The 24,692-nt window shown below is 47.0% G+C and overlaps 1 protein-coding gene across 3 annotated transcripts in view; it reads right to left on the bottom strand.

Moving 5' to 3' along the window:
• Nucleotides 1–23,945, bottom strand: part of cacna2d3a (calcium channel, voltage-dependent, alpha 2/delta subunit 3a) — a 70,921-nt gene extending 46,976 nt beyond the window's left edge. The window contains exons 1-4 of one of the 3 annotated variants that reach the window (XM_057040745.1): nucleotides 22,410–23,945; nucleotides 22,123–22,204; nucleotides 10,623–10,739; nucleotides 3,275–3,334 (exon numbers count right to left, since the gene is read on the bottom strand). In XM_057040745.1, the coding sequence (XP_056896725.1) occupies nucleotides 3,275–3,334; nucleotides 10,623–10,739; nucleotides 22,123–22,204; nucleotides 22,410–22,549 (399 nt within the window). In that variant the 5' untranslated portion in view covers nucleotides 22,550–23,945. The remainder of the gene's footprint in view (nucleotides 1–3,274; nucleotides 3,335–10,622; nucleotides 10,740–22,122; nucleotides 22,205–22,409) is intronic. The other 2 variants (XM_057040743.1, XM_057040744.1) reach the window with 2 other exon arrangements.
• Nucleotides 23,946–24,692: the final 747 nt, after the last annotated feature.

Genomic DNA, 24,692 nt, shown 5'->3' with positions numbered 1-24,692 from the left:
ACTATGATGTACATTTGATGTTTGAGATGAACATAAAACCAAAACAAACAGCCACTGAAGGAGAATGTTGCTGGGCTTGTTTTGCATACATTAAAAGGATGTTAAAGGGAACACCGGATGGGAATACAGGTGACTGGAGAGGAGGAGGAGGACTGCTGAGTCATCACTCATCCTGTATTCATGTGTAAACCGAGTGTTTATCTGAAGAGATGACTGCTTTCTGTTGAAGTGTCTGACATATATCTGTACAGCAAATGCACCATATCAGAGGACGGGGCTTCCCTCGAGGACAAAGGATGCACTGATGGTCTGGACTAAAGATCAGACCAATAAATAAACGGGTCAGGGTCTTGGTAAAGTCAACTCATGGCGACATTCGTCACCTAAAACAAGGCAATCACTCTTCCTGTAAGAGACTGAGGATTTTGGTGGTAAAACTGGCAAATGCTCGCCACACATCAGAGCGTCAACAGCCTCCGGGGACAGAGAGGGCGTGAGATGGAGAGAGACCACATGTGAAGATGGAGTTGACACCTGGTGCTCAACCCTGGGGTAATCGCTCACAACTCTCATCTTTAGTTCAGCTCTCTCTCTCTTTCCCTCGCCCACCCACTAACCCTCATTCTCCATGGTCGGGGGGATAGAAAACATCCCTGCCAGTGCGGAGATGCAAAAACAACCCGGGGGCACGGATACAGGTAATCAGACCCTAAATGAGAGAGCAGGCCGGGTAAATAACTGGCAGGAAAAGGCCGAGCAGGAGTTCTGCTCTCCACTTTAAACCTTTTCTAAGGAAAAAACGAACAAACTGAAATCTGGCGCTTGCACAGGTCGCTGCAAACGTGCAAAATTAAACTGATGAACGACCGAGTTGCGTGTGGCACTTTTCAGGAATTTCAGGTTTAAGTTGGGGAATGTCACGGTGGATGTACAGAAGACTTATGGCTTTAAACGATTGTCTTTATGAGGACGCTCAATCATGGAGATGGCAGACAGCGCATACTTTCAAGTGTTAATCGATACATCCTACATTCTGAATCGTTAATTGGTTGTTCAGAGCAACAATCGTATTGATTATGTGCCAGCGGAATGGAGTGTGTACAAATGGGCTGCGCTGAAGTGCCTCTTCGCAGGTGTACAGGAGCCCTCACGTGGCTGAAAGAACCTAGTTTTGGTGCTAAAATATGCCTACCAACCACAGCTAGCATGAGGGCACTCTCCATGGTTTGACCATGATATAAATCTTGAAAACTTATCCTGTATGAGTCAAGCCGCCCACGTTTCAAAACGCACTTCATCTTGTATTAGCTCACCATCGCCGTGCTAACAGCTAGCTTATTTGGTCGAGTTAAGACTCTGGACACACGGGCCACCCTGCCGATTTAAAGGCCGATCAACGACACGACCAGCTTTGCCCCCTAGGAAGAATTAAAAAGGAAAGTGATTCAGTAACCGGGCTCGACTGATTCCAACCAGGTTTGGCTAATGCTTGTTTGTCTCCAATCACCGAGGAAGGATATCGCTAGTGGCAAAGGGCACGGCAGGCGAGCTCTCTGCGTTTCTGTTTACCACACATGAGCGCTGCGGGTAGAAGAGTGAGGGAGGAAAATCGCAGCAGATTACTGTGCCAGTTTCACGTGGAAGCAGAAGAGCTCTGGAATGGATAGATAAGGAAATTCCTATCAAACGGCTGCCAGCCAAATATATAAGGGAAATTAAAGGGGAGGGAGGGGGGAAAAAAGACACAAACACTTTAGAATAAATCCCCAAATAGTGATGGAGGAGGTTTCACCCTACAGCGCAGATGTGGTATTTTTAGCACAGCTGGTGATAATTACAGCCTATTCACCATGTTCTGCAGTAAATACTACTATTAGAAATGCCACCATCGGAGATGTGTTCTCTCTCCCTCTCTAACACACGTTTGTGTATGATGCTCGGAAATCTGTGTGCACGTAAACAACCAACAAGCTGGCGCTGATGAGCAGCTCGTGAAGAGCGGCAAGAACGCTCTATCTTCGCATTATTATGCACACAAACAAACACGTGAATATCTGCTTCCATTGTCGTGGTTTTCTCCCTGAAGTGGAGGAGGGATTCATCTGGGGGTGAGAGCGGGGAAACGACGGCGAGCCGGCCACCTTGGGATTGATTTCCTCGCCCCTTCGGAGCCAGCGGTGATTGCTTATTGAAATTAACGGCACAAATGATTCATTTTTATGGCTAAAAATGAGCCCTGTAGCGTTGCTCTTTTTATAAACATACGGGGGAGGGAAAAAACACACTTTTAAGCAGTTACGCGAATATTTATCTAACGCTTACATTGAATTTCTATGCGTCGCCTACGATGTGAATATGCAACAGGTGACTAAACATCTCTGACCCCTCAGACGCCTTTAGAGCCATCACTACATGCTGGTGACGGGTCCTTGTGTCTGGTTCAGGGAAGCTCTGTTTCAACAGTGTGTACACAGGTGGTACACACCACAGCTAAATCACACACACGTTAACAGCAGATTGTTCCCAGTCACCTCTGCATCATAGTTCACATGTAAACCTCAAGTTTCGACCATTTATCTTCCCAACTTTATCAGGAAACTCTCACTGTGTCTGTAATACACACACACACACACACACGCGCGCATTATAAACTGATTAGCTGAATGGATCCATTTTCTGGATGGATCTGAAACACCACAAGTTACTGGTGACTCATGTTACAGGCCGGAAACAGAGCTGTTGCACAGTGAATGCTGACATAAAATGCCGATTATGGGATGCAGGCTGTCATCCTGAAATATTTATGGCATTATGAAAGTGTCTTTTGCAACAATAGGCCATTAATGTGGACACATGCAAATACGAGACAGCCACAGTGGGACTGACTGTTCCTGGAGAGCTCAAAGACAAATGAATTTAACTTCGGAGGCATATTTACACGTTCTAAAGTTCAGATTCGCTCTAGAGATGATTAAGGATGCAGAAGACACTGTCAAAATAACGTCATTTATCTTATTCACGCAGCCTTGCTAACCAACTTCGCATCCCGACGCCTTCCGTCCTCTGTTGTCCCGTCCTCTGTTGTGTACACGGGCCATTGTCACTTGCTGGGCGTCTCTCTCAGTAATCTCCAAAGCGCCGACTGCTGCGAATTATTTCCAGCATGATTTAATTAATCAGCTTAGAATAACGGGAGCACATTGATTACAATACAGCGTGTGTGGTGGGAACACGTCGCACGCTCACTCACACCGGCGCACACACAAACACACACCTGTAGGTCTGGATCCTCCACGTGCTGTTGATGGGCGTCCTCGGCTGCTTCCACCAGTCTCTGGAAGAGGAGGAGCGATACATTATTGCTGAGTCAGTGCAAAATCAAATGGTTTAGAAATGAGTTTTTCACTTTTTTGACGCCCAGAACACGTGAGAATGAAGCTGGGGGGAAATATCCAGGTGAACTTTGCCTGGTTTCCTTTTAACAGTACCACGGCAGAGCCAGCTTCACGTGCACGTCCTCACGCTGGTAACCTGTGGAGTGATGCGGGTGCCTGTGCGTTATGCTCGCTGCGCCCTTTCTCTCACAGAAACCCTTTTGAATCCCAGCTCGCGCTCAGCAGCGCCGCGTGAGCGTCATTCCAGCTTTTCCGAGCGTCATTCCAGCTTTTACCCAGCTGTCATTTTCTCACCCGCGCCCACATTGCACATTAATATACTTGCACCCATCTGTGCCTTCGTGCACGTCCTGATCAGGCCACACTGAGGAGGGGCCGGACTGAAAGTTTAAGGGGCAGTAATGCAACATATTTGGACTGATTTAGATATTTAAGAGAGCAAATAATGAACAATTAATCAAATGATTTTACTACTTCCTGTAATTTCACTGTCTCTATCTACACAAAACACACCCAAACAGCCCTTTTTATCCCCAATAAACAGACACATCTTAATATTACTATATTTTGGTATATTAGCATTATGGGTTAGCAAATTTAGCTTGTGTTTGATGTAAAGATTCAAACGTGGCTGTTGTCTCACATCTCTCATCAAAGCATCTCTGCATCTGAGAAAAAGGGCGACGTACCGCTGGATTTAAATTAAATCTGCCAATCACAAACACAAATACTGCTGCAGAGCAAGAACCTGAGGTTAGATCACACACACACGCTCGCAGGGCGCGCTTCATCCGAGCTCCAGATGTGGGGTGCACGGTGTGACGTGCTGTGCGCTACATCAGCTATTTCTCTGCCTCACAGCGAGTTCAGAGGTCTGAGCGTTTTGGTGATGCACTTGCGCTTTGCATTTCCATTTAAATAGCTTCACCCATAAAACTACTGCAATCAGCCAGCTCATTCCAGCTGAGCCAAGTGTGTGTGTGTGTGTGTGTGTGTGTGTGTGTGTGTGTGTGTGTTCTGCCAGGACTGTCTGTGCAAGCGAGCTGTTTTAGGAAACAAACGCTGTAATCAGGAGCCCGGCCAATCCCTCTCTTCACCATAGCAACGCACCTGGCCGTTCCATATCATCGAATATCGTCCGGCTGAGCTCCACTCAGGTATTGATCGGTTCATCTGTAAATCTACTCCACTGGCCTGATGGAGACCAGCACACGGGACGGCCGACCTTTCTAGCCTGGACTTTATTGCATCTTTTTGAGAAAGAAGACCCGCCTGAGAGTGTGGTTTGTACCGCACATCCACATCGATTCAGGGAAGTGGGACTAAAGCGAGGTAGAAAAGCAGCGAGAGAGTAAAATTCTCCAAAGGTCTGAACACTCAACCTCACACACCCGGCAAAATGTCAGGCGCAGCCTGTGAAGTCGCTGTGGCCTGAACTGTACTTTTCAGCATTTGTAAGTGACTGATTGTGTGTTTGCATGTTTGTGCACGACGTTTTAAGCTAAGAAATGTTAAAAAATATATGTATAAATGTCAGCAAATCACCAAACGTAAGAGTACACTCACTAAGCTAGCTAATTAGCTTCACCTACTCTGAAACTGAATTTTAATAAATGTATGAATCGTGTAAGTGCGGCCTGGAGGGAAATATGACGGAATTGTCTCAAACTGAATCAGTGATGAAATAATTAAAAACTCAGCGATTAATTAAAGATTGCTTCTGTTATACGACATCATCATAATCTCTCCCTATATAAGCTCGAGCATAATGACATTATATAGCTTGTGCAGGAACACGTGACTTAAAATAAAAGCAGATCTTTTTGTGATTACAAAGGAGTGAAGAAAGCCAGTAGGTGGGATCGCAGAGATCAACCCCAGCGCATCACATTTATCAGAAAGAGTTTTGTCTTTTTGTTGTGAAAGACAGTTAAAGAGTGTTTTTGTTCCTTTTAAAGTCTCTCTTCCAGGACTCGGGCTCACTATGAGATGACAGCAGTAATTAAACTAATGCAGGTGGAGAGACGGGACCTGTTGTGTTCCTGAAGCCCCCCCACCACACACAGACCGGCACATTCACCAGCCCTCGCTGTTGGCTGACAGGGACAACGCGGGGCTAACAAGGCCACCGTGGTGGCTGCATGAGCCTCGTCTGGCGTGAGGCGCACGGATCTGTCCCACGCCGCGATTTCCCCGCGGGGCTTCTGATTTGTAGACCCAATGAAGCAGATCGGATGTGACCCAGCCCGTTTTCTATGGACACACGCTCCCCTCAAATTAAACATTTCCAGGGATTTAGTCAACCCCGCCCATTTGCACCCCCCCCCCCCTTCATTATCTGACATCCTGTGATTATGAAGCGCCTGACAAAGGTCTCTGCTTGTTTACCCTTTCAAAAGTTCATAAACCCCCCCCCCCCCATTTCACTGTCAACATGATTGGCTTATTGTGGCGCTGCGCTGGCGGCGACTCCATTTGGTTTTCCTGAAGGTCGAAGCCACTGACCTCAACAAATGCCCATCCATTATGAATACGGCGCTAAAGCTGCAAAAGTTAGCAGGAAGCTGTCTCATAAAGCTGCGAGTGCTCCTGTCAGGGAGGTGGGGGGCAGAGTGGGTGGACGGATGACTGGTAATGGAAATCTTTTTTAAGATCCCTCCCTCCACCAACGGTAGGTGCGGGCAGTGACCTGAATATGAAAGCTCTCCTGAGGTATCCGAGCCGACGGCAGGGCTAAAGAGGAGACAGTTCGCCGTAAACTGTACTTGGATGATGTCCAGAGGGTTGTTTGTGTTGTTTTTCTTCTTGCATGTAAAGCTTTAGGTCAAACTGAGACTTTTTTCCTCCTATAAATTGCTCACTTCAATTCATTCCCCTGCTAACATGGATTAATGTTGGGCGCTTTGTGCTCCGAGGATAACGGTGACCTTTGGTCTTCAACATCGCTCCCAGTTTCCCAGGTGACCCCCACAACCATTGATGAGGCCAGAACACATGTTCAGTTGGGATTAGATGGCCCCCGTGGATCTTCTCTCCAGATCCAGGGACATCTTGAGGCTTTCTCAGCTTCTTCTGAGGGGTTCTCTGCAGCTATCTCCACCTCTGATGCCCACTGAGCGGTCAACAAATCCTCTACAGCCCCCTTTGGCAGGCCTGCGTCCTGCCTTCTGGTCCTAATAATCTTGCTTTCATGAACCTCCACCAAACAGTCCTCTCCTGGCTCGGTCAGCTCCATCAGGATGGCACTTTTGATCCTCCCAGAAGGTTATCTGACCTCAGAGAGTTGCTGATAATGTTTTCTTCAAGTCTGCTGGGAACTGAGCACGTGACTGGTTTGAGGATGCCAGGGTGCACCAGGACAGCATGGAGGGAAAATATCATTCAGATGTTGTGGAGGACAAAGTTGAACGGACACGGACACACACACACACGACTGATAAACTAGTAAATGGAAATGTAACAGTCTTAATGGTGCCAGAGACCTCATCCATGCAGACCTGTGCAGAATCAGCCCAGGTCCTGCCAATAGTACCGAGGACAACAAATAATATTGCTAAGCCAACAAGAGAAAACCTGCAGCACCAACGAAACAGAAACGACCTCCGTGACACTCTACCTCACCTCATCGTCGGCTGCAGCATCATCTCTCCCTCCTGCCTTTCCAACCATCATTCAAAACGGGACTTTTGTGATTTCCCTGGAACGGTGTCACTGACTGGCTCCGGGTTGTAATTAGCACCAGACACTCTCACCAGACACTCGGACCGACTGACAGAAACACACACGCTCGCACATACACGAGCGCGCGGCAACAAACCGAGAGCAGCTGATGAAAGCGGGGAAAATGAGGACAGCAGCGCTGGGCTCAGTATGATAGCAAGGCAGAAGCAAAGGGCAGCACTAAACTACAGGCCAGGCTGATGAAATCGCTCCAAATGGAACGTCGTGGTGCAATAATGGAGCTCGGCGTGACGCTAACGCACCAAACACAGGTACTCCCAGAGCATCATTTATCACGCTTGAAGAATTCCTGACAGTTTGTGGCGACGCGCGTGTGTTTCACACTGCTTCCGCCAACATTTGGGAGCGTGTGCTGAACTTCGCATCCGTGTCTGATGATGAATTATGGGCAACGCGGTGATCTAGGGGCTCGCACAGCTACCTCGGAGACAGGGGGTCCTGAGCCCAATTCCAATGTGGAATTCCCATGTGGGTTCTCTCCATGGATACCAGTTCCTCCTCTCACAGTCCAAAAACATGGAAATTATCTCGACTGGAGGATTGCCACAGATGCTAATGTGGCTTTAGCACGACTGCTACGCAGGTCCTGCGTGGCCCACGACCCAGCAGAGAAGGAAAACTGGATGACAGATGGATGCTGAATGATTTTATCAACATAATTAAAAAGCCTTGATGTTGAAAAGATGGGGAGCAATTACATCATTTGTGTGAATGATGTAAAGTTGGAAGTAATCCAGTTGTGTTAATAAGCTGTAATCTGTTGCGCCAGTATATACGGTGTGGAGAATTCTGCGCTTTAACACTTTTCTATGCGTTATAATCATCAAATTTGACATTGTTTTCTCTTCTGAAGGTAAGAATGTGAACTCCTCTGAAAAAGAAGGGATTCAAGTAGCACTTCTACACAGATGTTGCCTTGAATGCACAAAGATTTAAAATTCCTTTAAAGATTAATTTTAAAAAGAAAAACAGTGCTGTGTAGCGTGCAGAACTCCACACCTCTGTAATAATTCAGAGGACTACAGAGAAAAAGGCGCCACAGGTAAGAAATATCAGCAGGTACGGAGCACGAGAAGACCCAACACCATTACAGGAAGAAGGAGGAATAAAGAAAAAGAATAAAACAGCCTCCAGCAGCGAGGCATCCACTCCACTTTGAAGTACATTTGTCACATGAAACACAACCACGCTTGACTTCAAAGAGGGAATTACAATGGCTCAACGCTTGTCAACCCTGATAATAACACATTCACTTTTTATTTCGCCGTCTGACGTGGCTACATGGTGGTTGTGGGGGGGCGTTGGGGGGTGTTGCTGCTGTCTGCAAGATGGTGATAAAATCCCATCAAGTTATTTTGAAAAAGTTAGGCTGACGAGGCAATCCCCTCTCCCGGAGCATCAACAAACACACATGTGTGCATGAGCACCGCCTGAGATATGAAGTTACTGTGCTCGCGTGTGTTTTAGTCTTTTCTACATTTTAAAAAGGCTGGTGCAGAAGAAGCTCCAAATCTTCCTTTTCTTTCAGACAGACAAGCAGCTGATTGCTTTCATAATGTGGAGATTATGAGGCGGGGGGGGCAGAGACACGACCACCATCATTTAGACCCCATCAATCATGAATTTTAAATGCAATTACCCTCGTCATAGACGGCACGCTGCTCCTAATTACACACAGACAGTGGATGAAGGTTAAATATTAAGCTCATAGACGCGTTTCGGCTCCTTCCTGCCAAATATCCGCATATTTACAGGTGAGCCGTCGCAGCTCTGCTGCCCGCTCCCGCAGCAGGTGGTGGCCAGCGATAACGAGGGGGGATTGACACGGAGACGGTCAGATAGCGGCGTGTTGACAGACGGCGGAGCGAGCCTGTGCGGAAATTGAATCGCTGGAGCGCTACATATTTCTCAGCAGAAGGCAGAAGGATGGAGAGAACCGAGGAGAGGACGGAGGGAGGAGTGCGGGCCAGGCCAGACCCCAACCAGAGAGGAGACAGGAAATGAGGGTAAAGGAATGGAACTGCTGTGGAGAATCCTTATTCTGGAATAGCAGCTGTAATGGATTAGTCTACAGTTGTCCACGGTTGTAAGTGCTCCACTTCTCTCTTTCTCTCTGTTCTCTTTTTCCCTAAATGTGGATTTCTGAGATTTCACACCTATCAGAGATTAAATGTCCAAGAATAATTTCATCTCAGCTATGTTGTCATGCACTTAATCCTAAATGTGGACAGGTGGATTTATCGGCCTAGAAAACCGTCAAGTTCGATACATTTAAGGTTTGGGATGGACGGCGGCCCCGCGCACGTGACTGGAGATGAGAATGCTCTCAGAATGCTCTACAATACTGGGAAACAGGCGCGGTCTCATAATCCAACCAGCCGAAGGTGTCGTCCAGGGCAACAACAAAAGAGGCTGAAGCAGAGCTAAAGCATGGAAATGGTGTGTCACTATCTGCCCCCTCCGCTCTCTCCAGCTTTGCTTTCAGCTCGTATTCGAGGGCCAGACTCTCGGAGAGAAATCCAATTTCTGTTAACAGCACTATGTTGCCCTGATAGGATCTATCACCTGGAGCCAAAAGCCAGACAGACACGCACACTTTCTCAGATGCACCTGTTACGACATAGACTCATACACACACCCTTCATTGAAAAGCCCCGTATCACACACACACACTCACACTCACGTGCAGCTACTGTAGGGCAGAAGTGAACCTCTTCAGATCCTTTATTAAAGAACTGTAATTGCTATTGTTTCAAAACACCCTGTCTAAGCTTTGACAATGCAGTGGTGTGGTGAAATGCACAATTCCCAAAAACGGTTATTCCGATCACAGTTGCGGTTTTCGTTTCATCTTCTTGACCACTTTATCCCTCACAGGGAGGGTGCACATATGGGCAAAGTCAGGATCTAGTGTCACCAGTTCAACTCAGGGCCTTATGTGAGCCTTTGTGTGTTCGGTACCTTGCTCAAGGGTATCTCAGCAGTGCTCTGAAGGTGTTCTGGCACCTTCCCCTACTACTAGAACACCCTCCATATTTTGTCCTCACTGGGGCTGGAACCCACCACCCCTCAGCCCAGTCCCCAACAGACCACCGCCCCACAGTTCTGCAGCCATTTTGCACATTAGGATTCCTTAAATGATATTTTCTTCACAAACATGCCATTTGCACGTTTAATTCTGCAAACACCATCGCGAACGCGGAGTCCTGCTCCGCGCTGACCTCCTGTGGACGACACGGACGTCAGACCCGAGGTGATCGCTAAAATGACGCGGACACCGATGAACGAATCAGCGCCCTGCCGCTGTCTCTCGCTTCACCCGCGCCGTTCGCTCGGTCACGTATCTCCCGGGCACGTCGGCCGGGTAAGCGTAAGATGCGCGACTTCACAGCAGCAGTGTGACACTACAGCCGCCCTCTGACAGATGCTTGTTGCTCTTGGTTGTGTGATCAGATGCGGTGTAGGCTAGCCTCGGCGGGGCGGTACCTTCATCGCCTGGGCTTTCTTGTGGAACATCTCCTCCATATCTTCTGCCAGCTGCTTCACCAGCCTCAGTCCGTCGATCTCCTCCACTCGCACTGCCCGCTCAAACTCCTTGTACTTCTGCAGAAAAACAATAAAAATACACCCTTGGATTAGCAGGATTTTAGCCAATTCATAGTAACCTTTCTCATGCAGGTCCTCTGGGTGGTCACGCCTGGACCTTCTCTGAACTTTTTTAAAAGGATTATCTCTGCTCCTGCACAAACAGGAGTACACAAATAGGCGGGTAAAATATATTATTAGCCATTCTGAAGTTATGAAAGATACTCCCAGAAATGATGCTCAGCCAAGAGAAATATGATCCACTTTCAGGTTTTACCGAGCACAGGCTCAGCAGCCTGGTCCATACTGTGCTAAATCGCATTACCATGAAGGAACCTATATTAAGTTACTCACCAATGCCTAAACTGGGAGGGGGACAGTGACAATATTTCACTAATTCCGCATCAGTACAAGCTCCCAAAACACACACATACACACACACAGATAATCTAAGCAAGAGTATGAATGGAAAAAGGGATAAAGAAATAAAGGGAAAATGTTTTATTGAGATCTGTGCAAAGCTGAGGGAGGCCATGCAGCAATGTTTTAGTCCGGGGGGGGTTAGTGGAAAATTCCAACAATATTAAATAGCGTGTCCTTTCTAATGCTATGCCAACCTGCTTATATAGACACTGAGCTGCTCCAGAAGAGGCGAGGCGAAGGGGCAGAAAGAGGGACTCGCAGGATGAACGAGGCCAGTAGAAGCTTACGGATTTGAGCAATCAAGTGAAAAACTGCAGGGCATCACCAGACATGTTTTTTCCTGCTTCACTTTCTGTAGCTGAAAGCAGAGAGCCTGAGAAAACTATTTAGCCCTTTGACTGAACAATGACAAGTGAGTTTATGGTAGAGCGGCGCTACAAGAAAAATCCTTCGGTGGAATCAATCGGGCCCAAAGACCGACACCGAGAGGGGACAGCGGATGTGATCAATGCGGGTTAGGATGGATACGCTACACTCTCCGCTCCTCCTCCCGAGGGAGAAAAACAGAGCCAGACAGACAAACAGACAAGGAAGGGCAAGGCGAGATAACGGAAAACAAAAGGAGAGGAGAGAGGGATGAAAGAACGAGTGCCTTATGGGAATAAAGGGATTGCAGAGATGCAAAGTAGGGGAGGTTGATGAGGCAAGGGAGGGCAAAAAGTGCCGAGTAATGGAGGAGGGATGAACAGGAAGCACACAAACAGGTGATGTGGGAGGTAATATTGTAGGTGTGGGAAGCTATTTGTATCTGGAGGAGTGTAGGTGGGCTCGAGGTGAAGGAAGTACCGTCTGCTGGAATATTTGTATTATTTCATGACAAAAAGGAAGAGCAAAGGTGTTCAGAATTGGAAACCCAGCTTAATGGTGTGCAAAACGCTGAATCCACCCATCTGAAAGCTGTTCTGGAGAAACGCAGAAAAGCCAAGAAACGTCTTGGTTCTGAATAATTTGGACTCTTTTAGAATGGAACGGGGAAATGTTTACCATGCCGGTGCAGCATCCGTCAGATTGAGGAGAGCAAATGCTTCCTATTATTGCTTGATGGTGGATTTTCAGCTGCAAGTTCAGGTTTGTTTTGCAAGTCACATCAAGTTTTGTGCTACACAGCCTGTTTAGAATGGATGAAGGTTGGGTCTGCGGACCAGGTCAGCACCTTCACTGCAAATCCATCCCATTGCAGAATATTCGTTAGCATCTAAACAATAATTTACATACTCTGCCAATATGTCCTGATAGATGCTGCTGCTGTATGGATACACAACCTCATTTCCCTGTCTAAAAGCATTTGTTGTCTAGTTTGTGCATTGAAGAAAGGTCTTGCAATGTCAAGACTGCACAATCTCAGTACAAAAAGGAGGAGACACGAGCACTGGAGGAACAAATATAGTCGGGAGGTAACTCAATCCCACCCCCCCTCTGGTGTGCCGCATCACATGAATGAGCTGATGCTGCTAATCTCCCTGCAGAGGGTACTCTGGGAGCGCGGCAACAACCACGGGCCAGAATGTACAAACCCGGTTGGTATTTTAGCACAGACGGTAACAAGTGTATTAAATCTGAGAAATAATTCCTGAATGGTCCTATGGTCGCTGGCAATGTGTGAAGCCTACAGGTGCGCTATCCTTTGGTTTGGATCTTTGTACCGGACGTCGCTTTCTTCGGGGGTTCATAATAATAATGTTTAATGGAGGAGAAAAACTTCATTTCACACCAAGACTGAGCCCCAATCCCCCAAATCCCAGCTCATTTTACGCGTCACAGGAGCCCATTTTACCCTGGCCCACTGTCACACACTCACATCTGTTTGAATGCACCCCCCCCCCCCCCAACCGCCCCTCCCTCAAACTAAAATCTGAACAGTTCATTCTGTTTGCTCCTCTCACTGCAGACGACTCGTGTCATTTTCTGTGGAAAACACAAAAGGGAGCCCGGAGTCGGAGCTTCAGGCAGCAGCCTTGTTTTGGTCGGCCATGTGGGAGCTTTTGGATGTAGCGTAATCTACCTGTTTGATGCTGACACCGGCAAGAAAGAGGTGGAAGCGCCGTAGCGCTGCCGCAGACAATGCAAGAAAATAAAGGGAAGCATTATGATGAGGAAAAAGTGAGCACATTTGAATGCCAGGTATGAACGTGCACGCGGAATTAATCAGACACACTTAAAATTGAATAAAAGATGCTGTCTCAGCGTCTTAGCCGTCACTATAGCTGCCGAGTTCCCGCCCGCTCGCCGCAAATGGAGGCAGACATCTGAGCCAATGCGCAAAGAATGGAAGTGTGAATAACAAGTCTGTGTGTTACAATAGCCCATCACATTCAAGTGCTCCTTTTGGTTTGGATTCACAAAAAGAAAAAGAAAAAAACAGCCTTGTTTATTTTACACATCTGACTTCAAATACATGAGCCTGGTTTCATGAACAAAAGAAGAGCACAGCTCAGAGAAGCCAAGGAGTGTGTGTGTGTGTGTGTGTGTGTGTGTGTGTGTGTGTGAGAGAGAGAGAGAGAGAGAGAGAGAGAGCAGAGTCAACTATTTCCACTTATATGTGCTAATCCTTAAAAAGGAAGGGGATATTTTGTAGGGGAAAGTTTATTATATCATCCATTCATCATCTGTAAATGGTGTTCTGATCCTCATTTCAAAGGCACTGGGATTGGGTTTGTCATGCAAATGATTTTGGTGGTTTACTGGTTGTTGTTAGAGAGAGATAGGAGACTAGGTTTAATTTGATGAATTGTGTTCACACCATGCCGGTAATAACAGCAAACCCGATATAGTAACTAGGATTTTAGAATTTAACCAGCATGACATGAATTAATTTTGCATAATCATATAATTGTTTAATGTACGAGATCGAGGTGGCACATTTTCCGTGAGCCCAATGTGACTGTTTTTGCCTTTATAACCAAATTATCTGGTTATTCCTGGTGTCTGTGGTCGTGTTCACCCACCAGGAATTTGAAGAAACAGGTCGTCTTATGCATCATCTGCCACACAGAACAGATTCCAGATTCAACCCATAACTTTGCTAAAACATCATTTGAATATTGAGTGTTTGAAAATTAGCTGAACGTTCGTCAGTGATGGACAATTTGAGCGGATAACAATTAATTTGAGCGGATAACAACACAAACTCAAATGCAGGAATGTGATGCCTCCCTTTTGTGTTAGCATGTGTGCGGGATGAAAGCCGGTTTTCTTCTAACATCACCATTTTACTGAGGCCGATTCTTTAAAACACGGTTTGTAATTAAAAGATAGTCTGGCTCTGGAATGAGGGGAGAGAATCAAACAAGAGAGACGGTGAAGCAAAGTAGAAACCCGGAGGCATCCCATTGCTGGAGTTCATTTTCCCTCCTGTCACAGCGCCACCGGACCAAAACAGCGTGCGCGACTGTGTCGCTCTGCAGACACGGAGGCAACAGTTGAGGGAACACTGTAAGTGATTCACTGCTGTTTGCATCCTGTGAATCACTTACAGGCCTGTAGCAGGGCAGAGAGCAGCCGAAGCTGGAGATCACAACTGGATGACACCATCCAGCTGCACGTGCACCTCTGCGTACGTCCCACATAGGCCGGCCGACAAATTGTTCCCTTACAAGAAGGGAGCTAGATGGAGACCAACTGGAACGACTCATTTCACGCTTGTCCTCCCTCCCTCAAAAGCGTGTTGGTTCATGTCCCCTGTCTGGTGGCACAGTCACACCATCTCTCACACACACACACACCTCTACACACAGCAAAGGTGAATCACACCGCGTGAAACAAAGACACAACGTAACACACAGGGCCGACAAACATTTAATGCCGGAGCGGCCGCACTTTTAGTGCCGCTTCATTCACCATCAGCGGTCTGAAGATATCATTGATCAGCGCGGAGAGCTCAAAGTCAGATCAATGTGTGATAAATGAAGAGCGCCGTGCGCGGGAGCGAAGCCCGGACAGACCACTCAATCACGTGGGAAGCGTGAGAAGCCAGGCAGGACAGCGCTCGGTCCTGTCTGTTGATACGCGCTTGAACCGGAGGAGTTCGATCAGACGTCAGCACTCCAACTGGCATCGGAGGCGTCCCTTTACAGCAGCGCTGACCGTGCGCACTTGTGCATGTAGAAAATCATAAGCAAAACTGTAATAGCAATTTGCACGCAAGATAGGGCGCTTGTTAAGATCTCATTCATCTGATTGGTTACAATTAAGCTAATTCTGCTGATTGTCGGGTTTTATAACATCATTCCTGCATGTGTGTGTGTGTGTGTGTGTGTGTACCTACTGCAGTCAGAGTTTTAATAGCTGCCCGAGGGCCAACGAGGGAAAGTGTAGAATAGCAGATGTAGACTTATAGGGACGCACTCACAATGCCTCATGGCACAACATATTCGGGAGTTTGTTCCAGTGTGCACAGCGTCTGTTGGGTATGCACCATTGCCCCTTAGAGTCGGTGCCAAATCCCTGCTCTCTTTAATGGCCACCATCTCTCAACGTCCCTCACCCACACCAACCAACACACCCACAAACAACCAACGCGGGTGAGGCTGAAGGCGCCAAGGGCAAAACGAGGACACATCAGGTTTAGGATGATTCGTGTTTGAAGATGAGCCTGCTTTTGGATACAGGAAATAATGTCTTCAACAGACATTTCTTTGCCCCTCTGTCATAATTCACTTCACTAAAAAACCATCATGGCACCAGAAGCAAATCTAATCAGCTCACATGGAACTGATTAATAGTCCATAGTCAGTCTGCATTTGCCTGCGTTCAATATACTCCAGCAGTCGTGGAAAACATTTTTCATGCTTAGCAGCGAGCACAATGTGACCTGCTGCTTTCCATTCCTCACCATGCATTCTCACAGTTTGAAATTGATTCTAGCGGCAGCCAGCGTGAAAGTGGAAGGAGAGAGAGCAAAACATTGTGGCTGATACAAAAGCAATATGTGCCTTTAAAAGCAGAGATTTATCACGGGAAGTTGCAGCTTTGAGCAGCAGTTCCTTTGCTGCCATTTGAAGGTGTCAGGACAAAGCTGAGAGACTGAAAGCACCATCTGCAGCAGAGGAGAACAATATTGAGAACTCCGAAACACTTGGGACAAAATAACAACCAATAACAATTAAAAAAAGGGAAAAAAAGCATTGATAACGATAACTTGACTCGGGGTCATTATCACTTTCTTGGTATTTAAATAACTTGGTTGGCTCCAACTCACAAGTCATTTTCCAACAAAGTAGCAATTAAGTTGCACAACTCGTTGCACATTTAGACAATTCAGATTCAAGATTCAATAATTAAACCCAAATTTTAAAAAAATGCAAATTAAAGTCAAAACAATAGCCAAACACATAAGATTAGCAACGTATCATCAGCATATAGAGGATCATCATCACATGGGGTAGCATTTTGTCATCTTATATAATAAAGTGTTCTCAGCATATACAGTGCAGTGCTGTATATACATACATACTAGAGTTTGCTGGCATATTTGCCAGTTCCAAAATAACTTCAGTAATCCAACAGTTAATTGCCATGGTAACAAGATGTTTATGCGCTAAAAACCACAGCAGGTATTCCTTTAACACATGCAGCTATGTTTATTATTACCATTCACGATAACACCCAATCTAGCTGATGAAAGATCCATCCCCCTGCCTTTGTAATCAATATTTACCTGTTCTGTCCTCAGCATTAACGCACAGTCATGGACACGTTAGCCAGGACAAAACGCTAACGCTAAATTCAGCACACAGCGTCTGTTAATGTTGCAAATGCGGTAACTAATTTACTGTATGTGTGACGTTCTCACGTTGGTGTTTATGCATAAGTACACCCCCACCCAGCAGTGTGTTTGTGATAATAGCAAGTTCAAATGAAGGGCAGTGGGGGGGGGGGGGGTGCTGTTGTCCCACAGTGCTAGATTTGGCAGCGCTCTCAAGTCGAGGAGAAGTGTTGTGTGAATGGGGAGGAGAGCAGAGTTCTGTGGAGAGAAGAAAGAAAATAAGTGTGTGTGTGTGTGTGTGTGTGAGAGAGAGAGAGAGAGAGAGAGAGAGAGAGTGACACATCCTGAGCTTGTCCAAGAGCACAGAAAGGTCATGGCATTGCATTAATCGGACGTTTACATCATGTGTTGATCTAAGTATTACCCAATCACAATAAAGACGTTTCTCATCACCTCTATTAGTGAAAGAACAGAAACAGAGGGAGAGGTGAGACGAGTTAAACGACAACAACAAAACCAGGTGCTGATTTCTCCTTATATCAGAGCTCATCGTGGACATGGTCTGATCACGCAGAGGTGCGCATTTATTAGCAGATGTTTCTGATGGATGCCTACTTTGCAGGGCTGCGGTCCAGTGGTGGTCCAGTCTACCTACAGCACCGGCTGGGCCCAAACAGCCCACTGGATGACTGATGCTGACAGCACCAAGTGGCAGACAGTCCTTCATGCAGCGACGCACACGCTAATGTGGTTAATAACGGAGGCCCCGCCCCTTTTACCGAGTATTACCGCGTGTTGCGAAGATTCGAGTCGAGAGCTGGCGGGATAAATAATCTGTCAGGAAAACGCGGTGCTTGCGCGTGTGCTCGTTGTTTATTGTCGGGTGTGTGCGCAAGAGGACAGCCGATGACAGATTACAGTGGATATTTGTCCTCAGCGTCCACATTTATCACTCCAACAGACTGACACAGGAGGTGCTAAACTGGAAGCAAACTGTATGCACACGTGCAAGTTCCTGCGCGCGCGCGCGTGTGTGTGTGTGTGTGTGTGTGTGTGTGTGTGTGTGTGTGTTTTTCCAGGGATGGGAAACTGGGAAGAAAAATCAACTTTCTTAGAAACACAAATGAACTACTAAATCAAACTCTCTTCACGCTGGAAAATGTACTTAGTCGGAGAGACTAGAGGATAAATCAAAGTTGAGGCTGCACAACAAGTCATCAAAGGATGCTGGATCGTCTGAGACCAAAAACACGGAGTCAGCACTTGTGCTCTTTAAGAATTTAAGTTCTTTAATCCGGTAGCGTGGGGCCGCACTCCCTGATCCTGCACTCTGTCCAATAAAAGGGAGAATGTTTGATTTACGGTGGATTTTCTCCTGCTTTTCTCACCAACAGAGTGCTAATTACAGCAGGATTGAGCGGCAGCGCGCGCTAAAGCTGGCCTGCTAGGACACCAAAGGATAACGGCACTGGGTGCACTGTCTGCTAATGCCATAATTACCACTGTCACTACAGTCCTGTCGCTGCTCGTTTTTAACCTTACTGACACACACACACACACACACACACATCGGAGAGAAGCAGGGGAGGTGACGGGGAGGTTGAGAAAAAGAGGGACAGTGATCGGTACTCGCCGCCCCGTGCTCTCCTCCCCTCACCCCGCCGCAGGCTGGGCTGAACCGAACGTGACAGCTATTCAATTTTCCCTAAGCTAAATCTAATCTGCGGCCGTCTCCCCCGTCACCAACAGTGTTGCGTGGGAACGCCTCGGCCATCACCTGCTCGACAGCACCATCACGCATCCCCGGGCACTCACGCAAATACATCACAGGGCAAGATGTCGACGCAGGACCAAAGAGAAAGTCTAATTGCGGGTAAAAACTATTTAAGTTAATAATTAACTTACATTTTCTACTGACAATCTGAAAGATAGAAGCTACTTCTGATAGGAAACCTTCTAAATAGCGTATCTCATTTTGATTTCCAGAAACTCAGACAAGGTCAGTCAGGTGAGAAGAAGCAACTAATTGAAGTTGAATAGTTAATTAGTAGGAAATCCACATTCTCCTGAACAATGAGACAAATATCTATTCTAAACTTGCTGAAACAACAAAGCAAGAATTTACGAAATTGTGCCTCAAATACTTTATAAAATGATTCGGATTTGTTGTTCCCCCTCTAAAAAGGGGTGCAAAGGTTTTAATCCACCATCATTTTAGCTCATGTGCATGTTTTTGGACTGAGGAAGCAAGAGCCCCCCCCCCCCCAAAAAAAAATGCTGGGGGGTCTTTGGCAACAGGATACAATCAATCCCCATGTTGGAATCAAACCCAGAGTCTTCAGGATAAGAGGTGATTGTGTTAAACGCCAACACCATGTCGCCGCCTGTGTCATGTTCTCATCCAAAAACACTCCAGTCTGGAAAAGATCTTCTGTCCAAATGTTTTCCCACCTCCCCGGATCACTTTAAATCGGCTTTATGGGATGCCGTTTCTCATCTGCCACTTGTTTTTAAGTAACTCTTCCGCTCTGTCTTCTTATCCTGTTTTTTTTGCATGCGTTGTCAGTGCACGTTTATGTGACGGGCTGCAGTAAAGGAGCACGGTGCGTCGCCCCCGTGTGTCAGACGTGCACATTCACCCTCGACAACGGCCAGATCGATTCCAACACGCTGTTGTCATACATCATTGTGCTTCTTATCACCCTCGGAGTCTGAGAGAAGGGGCTTCAGACTGAAACACATATGCTCTTAGCGTATTCTGTACATCTATTGCCTGTCCCTCGCCCTCGGGTGGCGCTAAAATTAGGAGGGCTGACATGCTAGGCTAACGGTCAGGCGGGATTCCACAGGAGGACCGACTATTGAATCTTTCATTACTGAGGCGCTAGAAGTCGCTTCAACATAGCACAATGTGCCAGGGCGTCGATTCAATTCCAGGCAGCCATAGCATCAGGGAAGTGCGACCCAGTCCGCCAGACAAACACACAATCACACACGCGCGCACGATATCGCAGCTCGGCTGGCTGATATAGACAGGTTGCTTAATGAGACATGAAATTAAAGATTTCAGCAGCAAAACTGCAAAGGGGAAAACACACAGAGCTGATTGTGACTATTAGGGAGACGTTTACCAGCACACGCCTTCGCTTTTGTGTGTGTGTGTGTGTGTGTGTGTGTGTGTGTGTGTGTGTGTTGTGTGTGTGTGTTGTGTGCTGAGCACAGCATCACACATAATCGTGATGAGTACTGAATGCAGACATCTGATCTGTGTGACAAATTAGAGGGATTCTGGATCTTTGTTCTGAAGATATTCCTGCAGCACAGATGCAGCTCCTCAAACGCACACGTGCACTGCCTGGCTGTCTGCCGTAACCTTGAAATAAGAGCTGTTTTCCATGGATGCAGGGGGGAGGCCATGGCGTGGGAACCGGGATGAAAGCGGGGGGTGGGGGGGGGGGGCACTTAAGAGTCCATTTGTGATCAGTTCTAATCAATATATTATCTATCAAATCCATGCTGATCCTCAAGACAGATTGGACTTAAGATAACAAACGATACGAAAGATCAACTTAATTCCCAAATACTTTATGCAAAGGATGTGGAGTTTTATCTTATTTATTTTTCCAGGCAAAAAAGGTTAAAAATGGACACTGGTTGTTTCTTAAGCATTTAAACTTCTCTGTATGTAACTGTTTATTCAGTATATTTCCTATTATTTCTGTCCGTTCTATTTCCGCACCTCTTTATATGCTTGAATTTAAATCCAGTGATTGAATGAATGAAACAGACAGACAGACAGACCTGACGTACAGTTATCTCCAAAGGAGTTTCACTATGCTTGGGTCAGAGCGATAACTGAAGAGAGTCCATCTGTCCCTGCCTGGGGGAAACACACACACACACACACACACTCAGAGAAGCTGTGGCGTTTTCTCTCCTCTTTGTATAACAATCTGCATCCCACATTCTTTCTGCCATTTTAAAAGCATATGTGCCCTCTGGGAAACTGTGGCCCTCCTCGACTCTTCTGGTCAAGAGCTGCACACAACGCACGCTACGCCGCTCACAAAGGGCACGTCCCCTTCGAACGGTGGAGGAACGCTCGTGCGTGCCGACCGATAACGCTCCCCTGACGACACTGTTGCCAACCACAACAACAGACCAGCTTTTGGGTGAAAATTGCACTTTCCCGCGTGGAGGTCTGCCGTCTTTTATTTCTTCAATTAACCCCCCCCCCCCCCCCCCTCCACAGCCTTCATTTGCATTTCATAAAGAGGTCGCAGCTTTGTGGAAGGGTTATCTCCTTTTTAGGAGGCAGCGAGAGATGAAAAAAGGGGAAGAGTTTTTTTATCCTGTCCAAAAAAAGATAACGCCATTCCTCTGCCTTTTCAGCCGCTGATGAAACCCACACTATATAGACGCCCCCCCCCCTTCCCCCCTGTGTGTCTGTGCATTTACATATAGATGTGAGAGTGACAAAATAACCCTCCTAAATCTTATCATCCTATCACTGCAGACACAAACACACACACCATGGTGCGTCTCCAACCGTGACCCTGACCTTCTGACCCTTGCCCCCTGGTGGGTCTGCACCTCCTCTGAAAGGTTAGGCCCGGCCTGGCCCTTCAGCCACCAGCTGTCCATTAACCAGTCCTGACTTCATCAGAGGACCCTCCATTAGGGAGATTTGCATTTCATCACACTCAAATCTCACATTAATGCCATCAGAGGAGAGTGCAAAAGAAATGTGCGGAACATTTAGTTGCTTATTGGGGGAGAAAAAAATCAAGAGAGTGGATCTACCGTGTGTGTGTGTGTGTGTGGTGTGTGTGTGTGTGTGTGTGTGTGTGTGTGTGTGTGTGTGTACTTGTGGATGTGGAGGTGTGAGCTGAAAGAGTGTCATTAAAGAGGCACGTGTTGAGTACAAGCTCTAAAGTCTGTGCTTACCCAGTCGGCATGCATTAATGATTCCACGGCGGCTAAAAGCAATCCTGCTGTTTAAGAGATGAAGTGTGAAATGTCTCTTAACTGCAGCGTTGCTCAGCACCAATCATTTCAGGTTGAGTGACATTTTTAAAAGTCTCCAAAAGGCCGCTCTCCTTTATGCTTGCACATTTGGACAGCAAAATATTCAGGAAATTATCGGTCAGGGGGTTGGTGCACGATAATAAGAGTTCGGATGCTGGAGTTTGGATTTGAAGCCTTGACATTTACCTTCTGAAGCAGCTGAGACCCAGAGTACTTGGCCGAGATGGACTTCATCTCGCCGCCAAAAGCTGAAGCCCAAAGCTTCACCCTGGAAAAGGCAAATTAACGTTGAGCAAATGAATAAATAAATAAATAAATAGTGCAGGGCTCATTGAACTCTGATTTTCTTAAAACATTCGTTTACTGTCAGTATTGACTTTAAAACGGTCATAAAACGAATTTGACCTGTCTGAATACACATATATTGGATAAAGTTTTGCACGGAAACTCGGCGTAAAAGAGCGTCTACTCACACGGACGGAGGGACGCTCTGGTGCGTTCCTCCCACTTTGGCCAGCTTGACGCTGAAAGTTGAGAAAAGTAAAAGCAGGCACGCACACCACGCACCGGAGACCTCGCCGCTCCTGCACACCTGCATCTTCAGCAGAAACATCCTCCTTCCCTGCGAGTTTTGTGGCTTTATGCTGCCACCGCGAATCCTCCCCCCGAGAATCCCGAGAAACGATCAGATCTATTTTCTTTTAATGGGGAAATCGACAGTCAGCCATGCTGACAGTTCAAATGATTCATTGCAGTGTGCGCGGCTGTTGCGGGACGCGGAGGATTCGGCGGGCAGAGCGGGCGGGATCCTCAGCGGCGCGAGTTATCCAAAGTGCTGCGATGTGGCCCCGCAGAACGGCGCGGTGCGGCGCACGCAGCTTCACGCCTCGGCTCCTCCGACAGGTAAAGTCCGCTCAGACGCTCGGATGTGACCGAGCTCAGTGCGCACGGTGCGCAGAGTGGAGGTCCGGAGGGGGGAACCAGGGGAGAACATCAAACGTTGCAGCGCTCTGGAGAGCACGCCTACTCCTCCTGAGTGATGTGACTGGCTTCCTCTCCTCTCCTCTCCTCTCCTCTCCTCTGCCTCACCCCTCTCCCCCTTTCTCCCTCTCGTCTCTCTTACACGCACTTTCTCTCCTCACAGGATGTGAGGGAAGACTCCGTCATTGTGGCTTCTGAATGACTTCTCCCTTCTCTATCTCTCCTTCTCTTTGGGCTCTAATAACCAGGCTATAATGGCTAGCTTTTAGCTTTCATATCAGATCAAGTCACCCACTCTATGGCGAGCTCAGTGAGGCACGGAGAGCCAATGAAAGAGCAGAACAAAGGAGAGGACTTTAGATGGGAACGAAAGAGTAAGTTGCTAAGTCAGCTACGCTGCATAGAATGCACATCAGTGGGAGGCACTTTGCAGCAGGGATGTGGCGCTGGCTGGCAGTGGGTGGGCATATGGGTGCTGGGAGAGGCCGAGAGCCCTCAGGCGACCGACAGACCTCACACAGAGCTGGAGTGAGCGTTGACAGGACAACAACATGGACCAGAACCAGCCTCTGGCAGACAAGGGGTGCTACTCAAGAATCACAACGGAGTTGATTCAGGTCTGCCTTCACGGCCGTGGTTTGTATGGCTGCGGAGCTCTGAAACACCGGGATGGAAACATAGTGACCATCTTCACTTCGGCGCCCCAATTGCAAATGATGTTCCAAACTCTGGGAGCTTTTACTGGTAGTAATGCAGGAAAATAATCGGACAGTCCATACGGGACGATTTGCTTTAACTCAAGCTGGTCTGTGGCCCAGATGAGGTACTGGTTAGTAGGCTCACTCAAAAACACATTGTGGGCTTATTACTTGTAAATCTGTCACATAGGACTGAAGCCAAAATGCTGTTGGCCGCTGGAATGATGTTCCTTTGCTCCATCATCCGCATGCCAAAGTCCCTCTGAGGAATATCGATTGTTTTGCATCATATTGATCTTGGCGGCGCCATGCCTGGAGAACAGCAGCTAGTTACACGGTCAGCACCGACTCGACTCCCCATGACTCTACACGGTGAGAGATTGTAGCCCCTTTTCTACTGCAGGAACTTTTGTCATTTATCCAGAAACTTGAAAAAGTCAACATGTTTCCAGTAGAGTTACCCTAAACTTTTTACCGTTATAGAGTCGCTAGTTTAGATTAGAACTTTTCAGATTCCCCGGAATACTACAGGGAAGAGTTCTTGACTGAAGAACACTGACTGGTGGATCACACTTGAAGTATTCCGGCTAGGAATCCACCTTTTTTTGACTTCCAACCTGATCCCTGTATTTGAATTTGAATATCTTGCCAAAATGAATTTAATTCCAATACAAACCCCTAATTGTAGTAATCTCTACATGGACATACGTATGCAAGTGGCAACTCAAGGTAAGTATGATGTCAGAAAGGGAAGTCGGAGGGGGAAAAAGGAAATCGTGTTTGAACAGGACATATTCCATCCAGAAGACAAATATGCAGCTATAACTGTGGTTTCGAATTGATTGTCACTATTAAATTCCAAGACAGTGTTAAAACACTAATGCATTCTACACCATCAAAAAAGAGATGTTTACCTGCTATTTTAATCTCAACAGCACTGATAGAGCAACAAAACGTCAACGATGAAATAAAGGATAAACATCTTTACACTAACTTTCAAACTCCACTAACTTACACTAACTTTTTGAGGAATATGAGCTTCTCTGCTGCCAGACAGTTCTGTTTTTTCACCCACAA

This window comes from Takifugu flavidus, chromosome 8 (assembly GCF_003711565.1).
Source record: "Takifugu flavidus isolate HTHZ2018 chromosome 8, ASM371156v2, whole genome shotgun sequence".
Taxonomy (NCBI): Eukaryota; Metazoa; Chordata; class Actinopteri; order Tetraodontiformes; family Tetraodontidae; genus Takifugu; species Takifugu flavidus.
The sequence above is the reverse complement of the archived record's forward strand: the minus strand, read 5'-3'. Positions and strand labels throughout refer to the sequence as shown.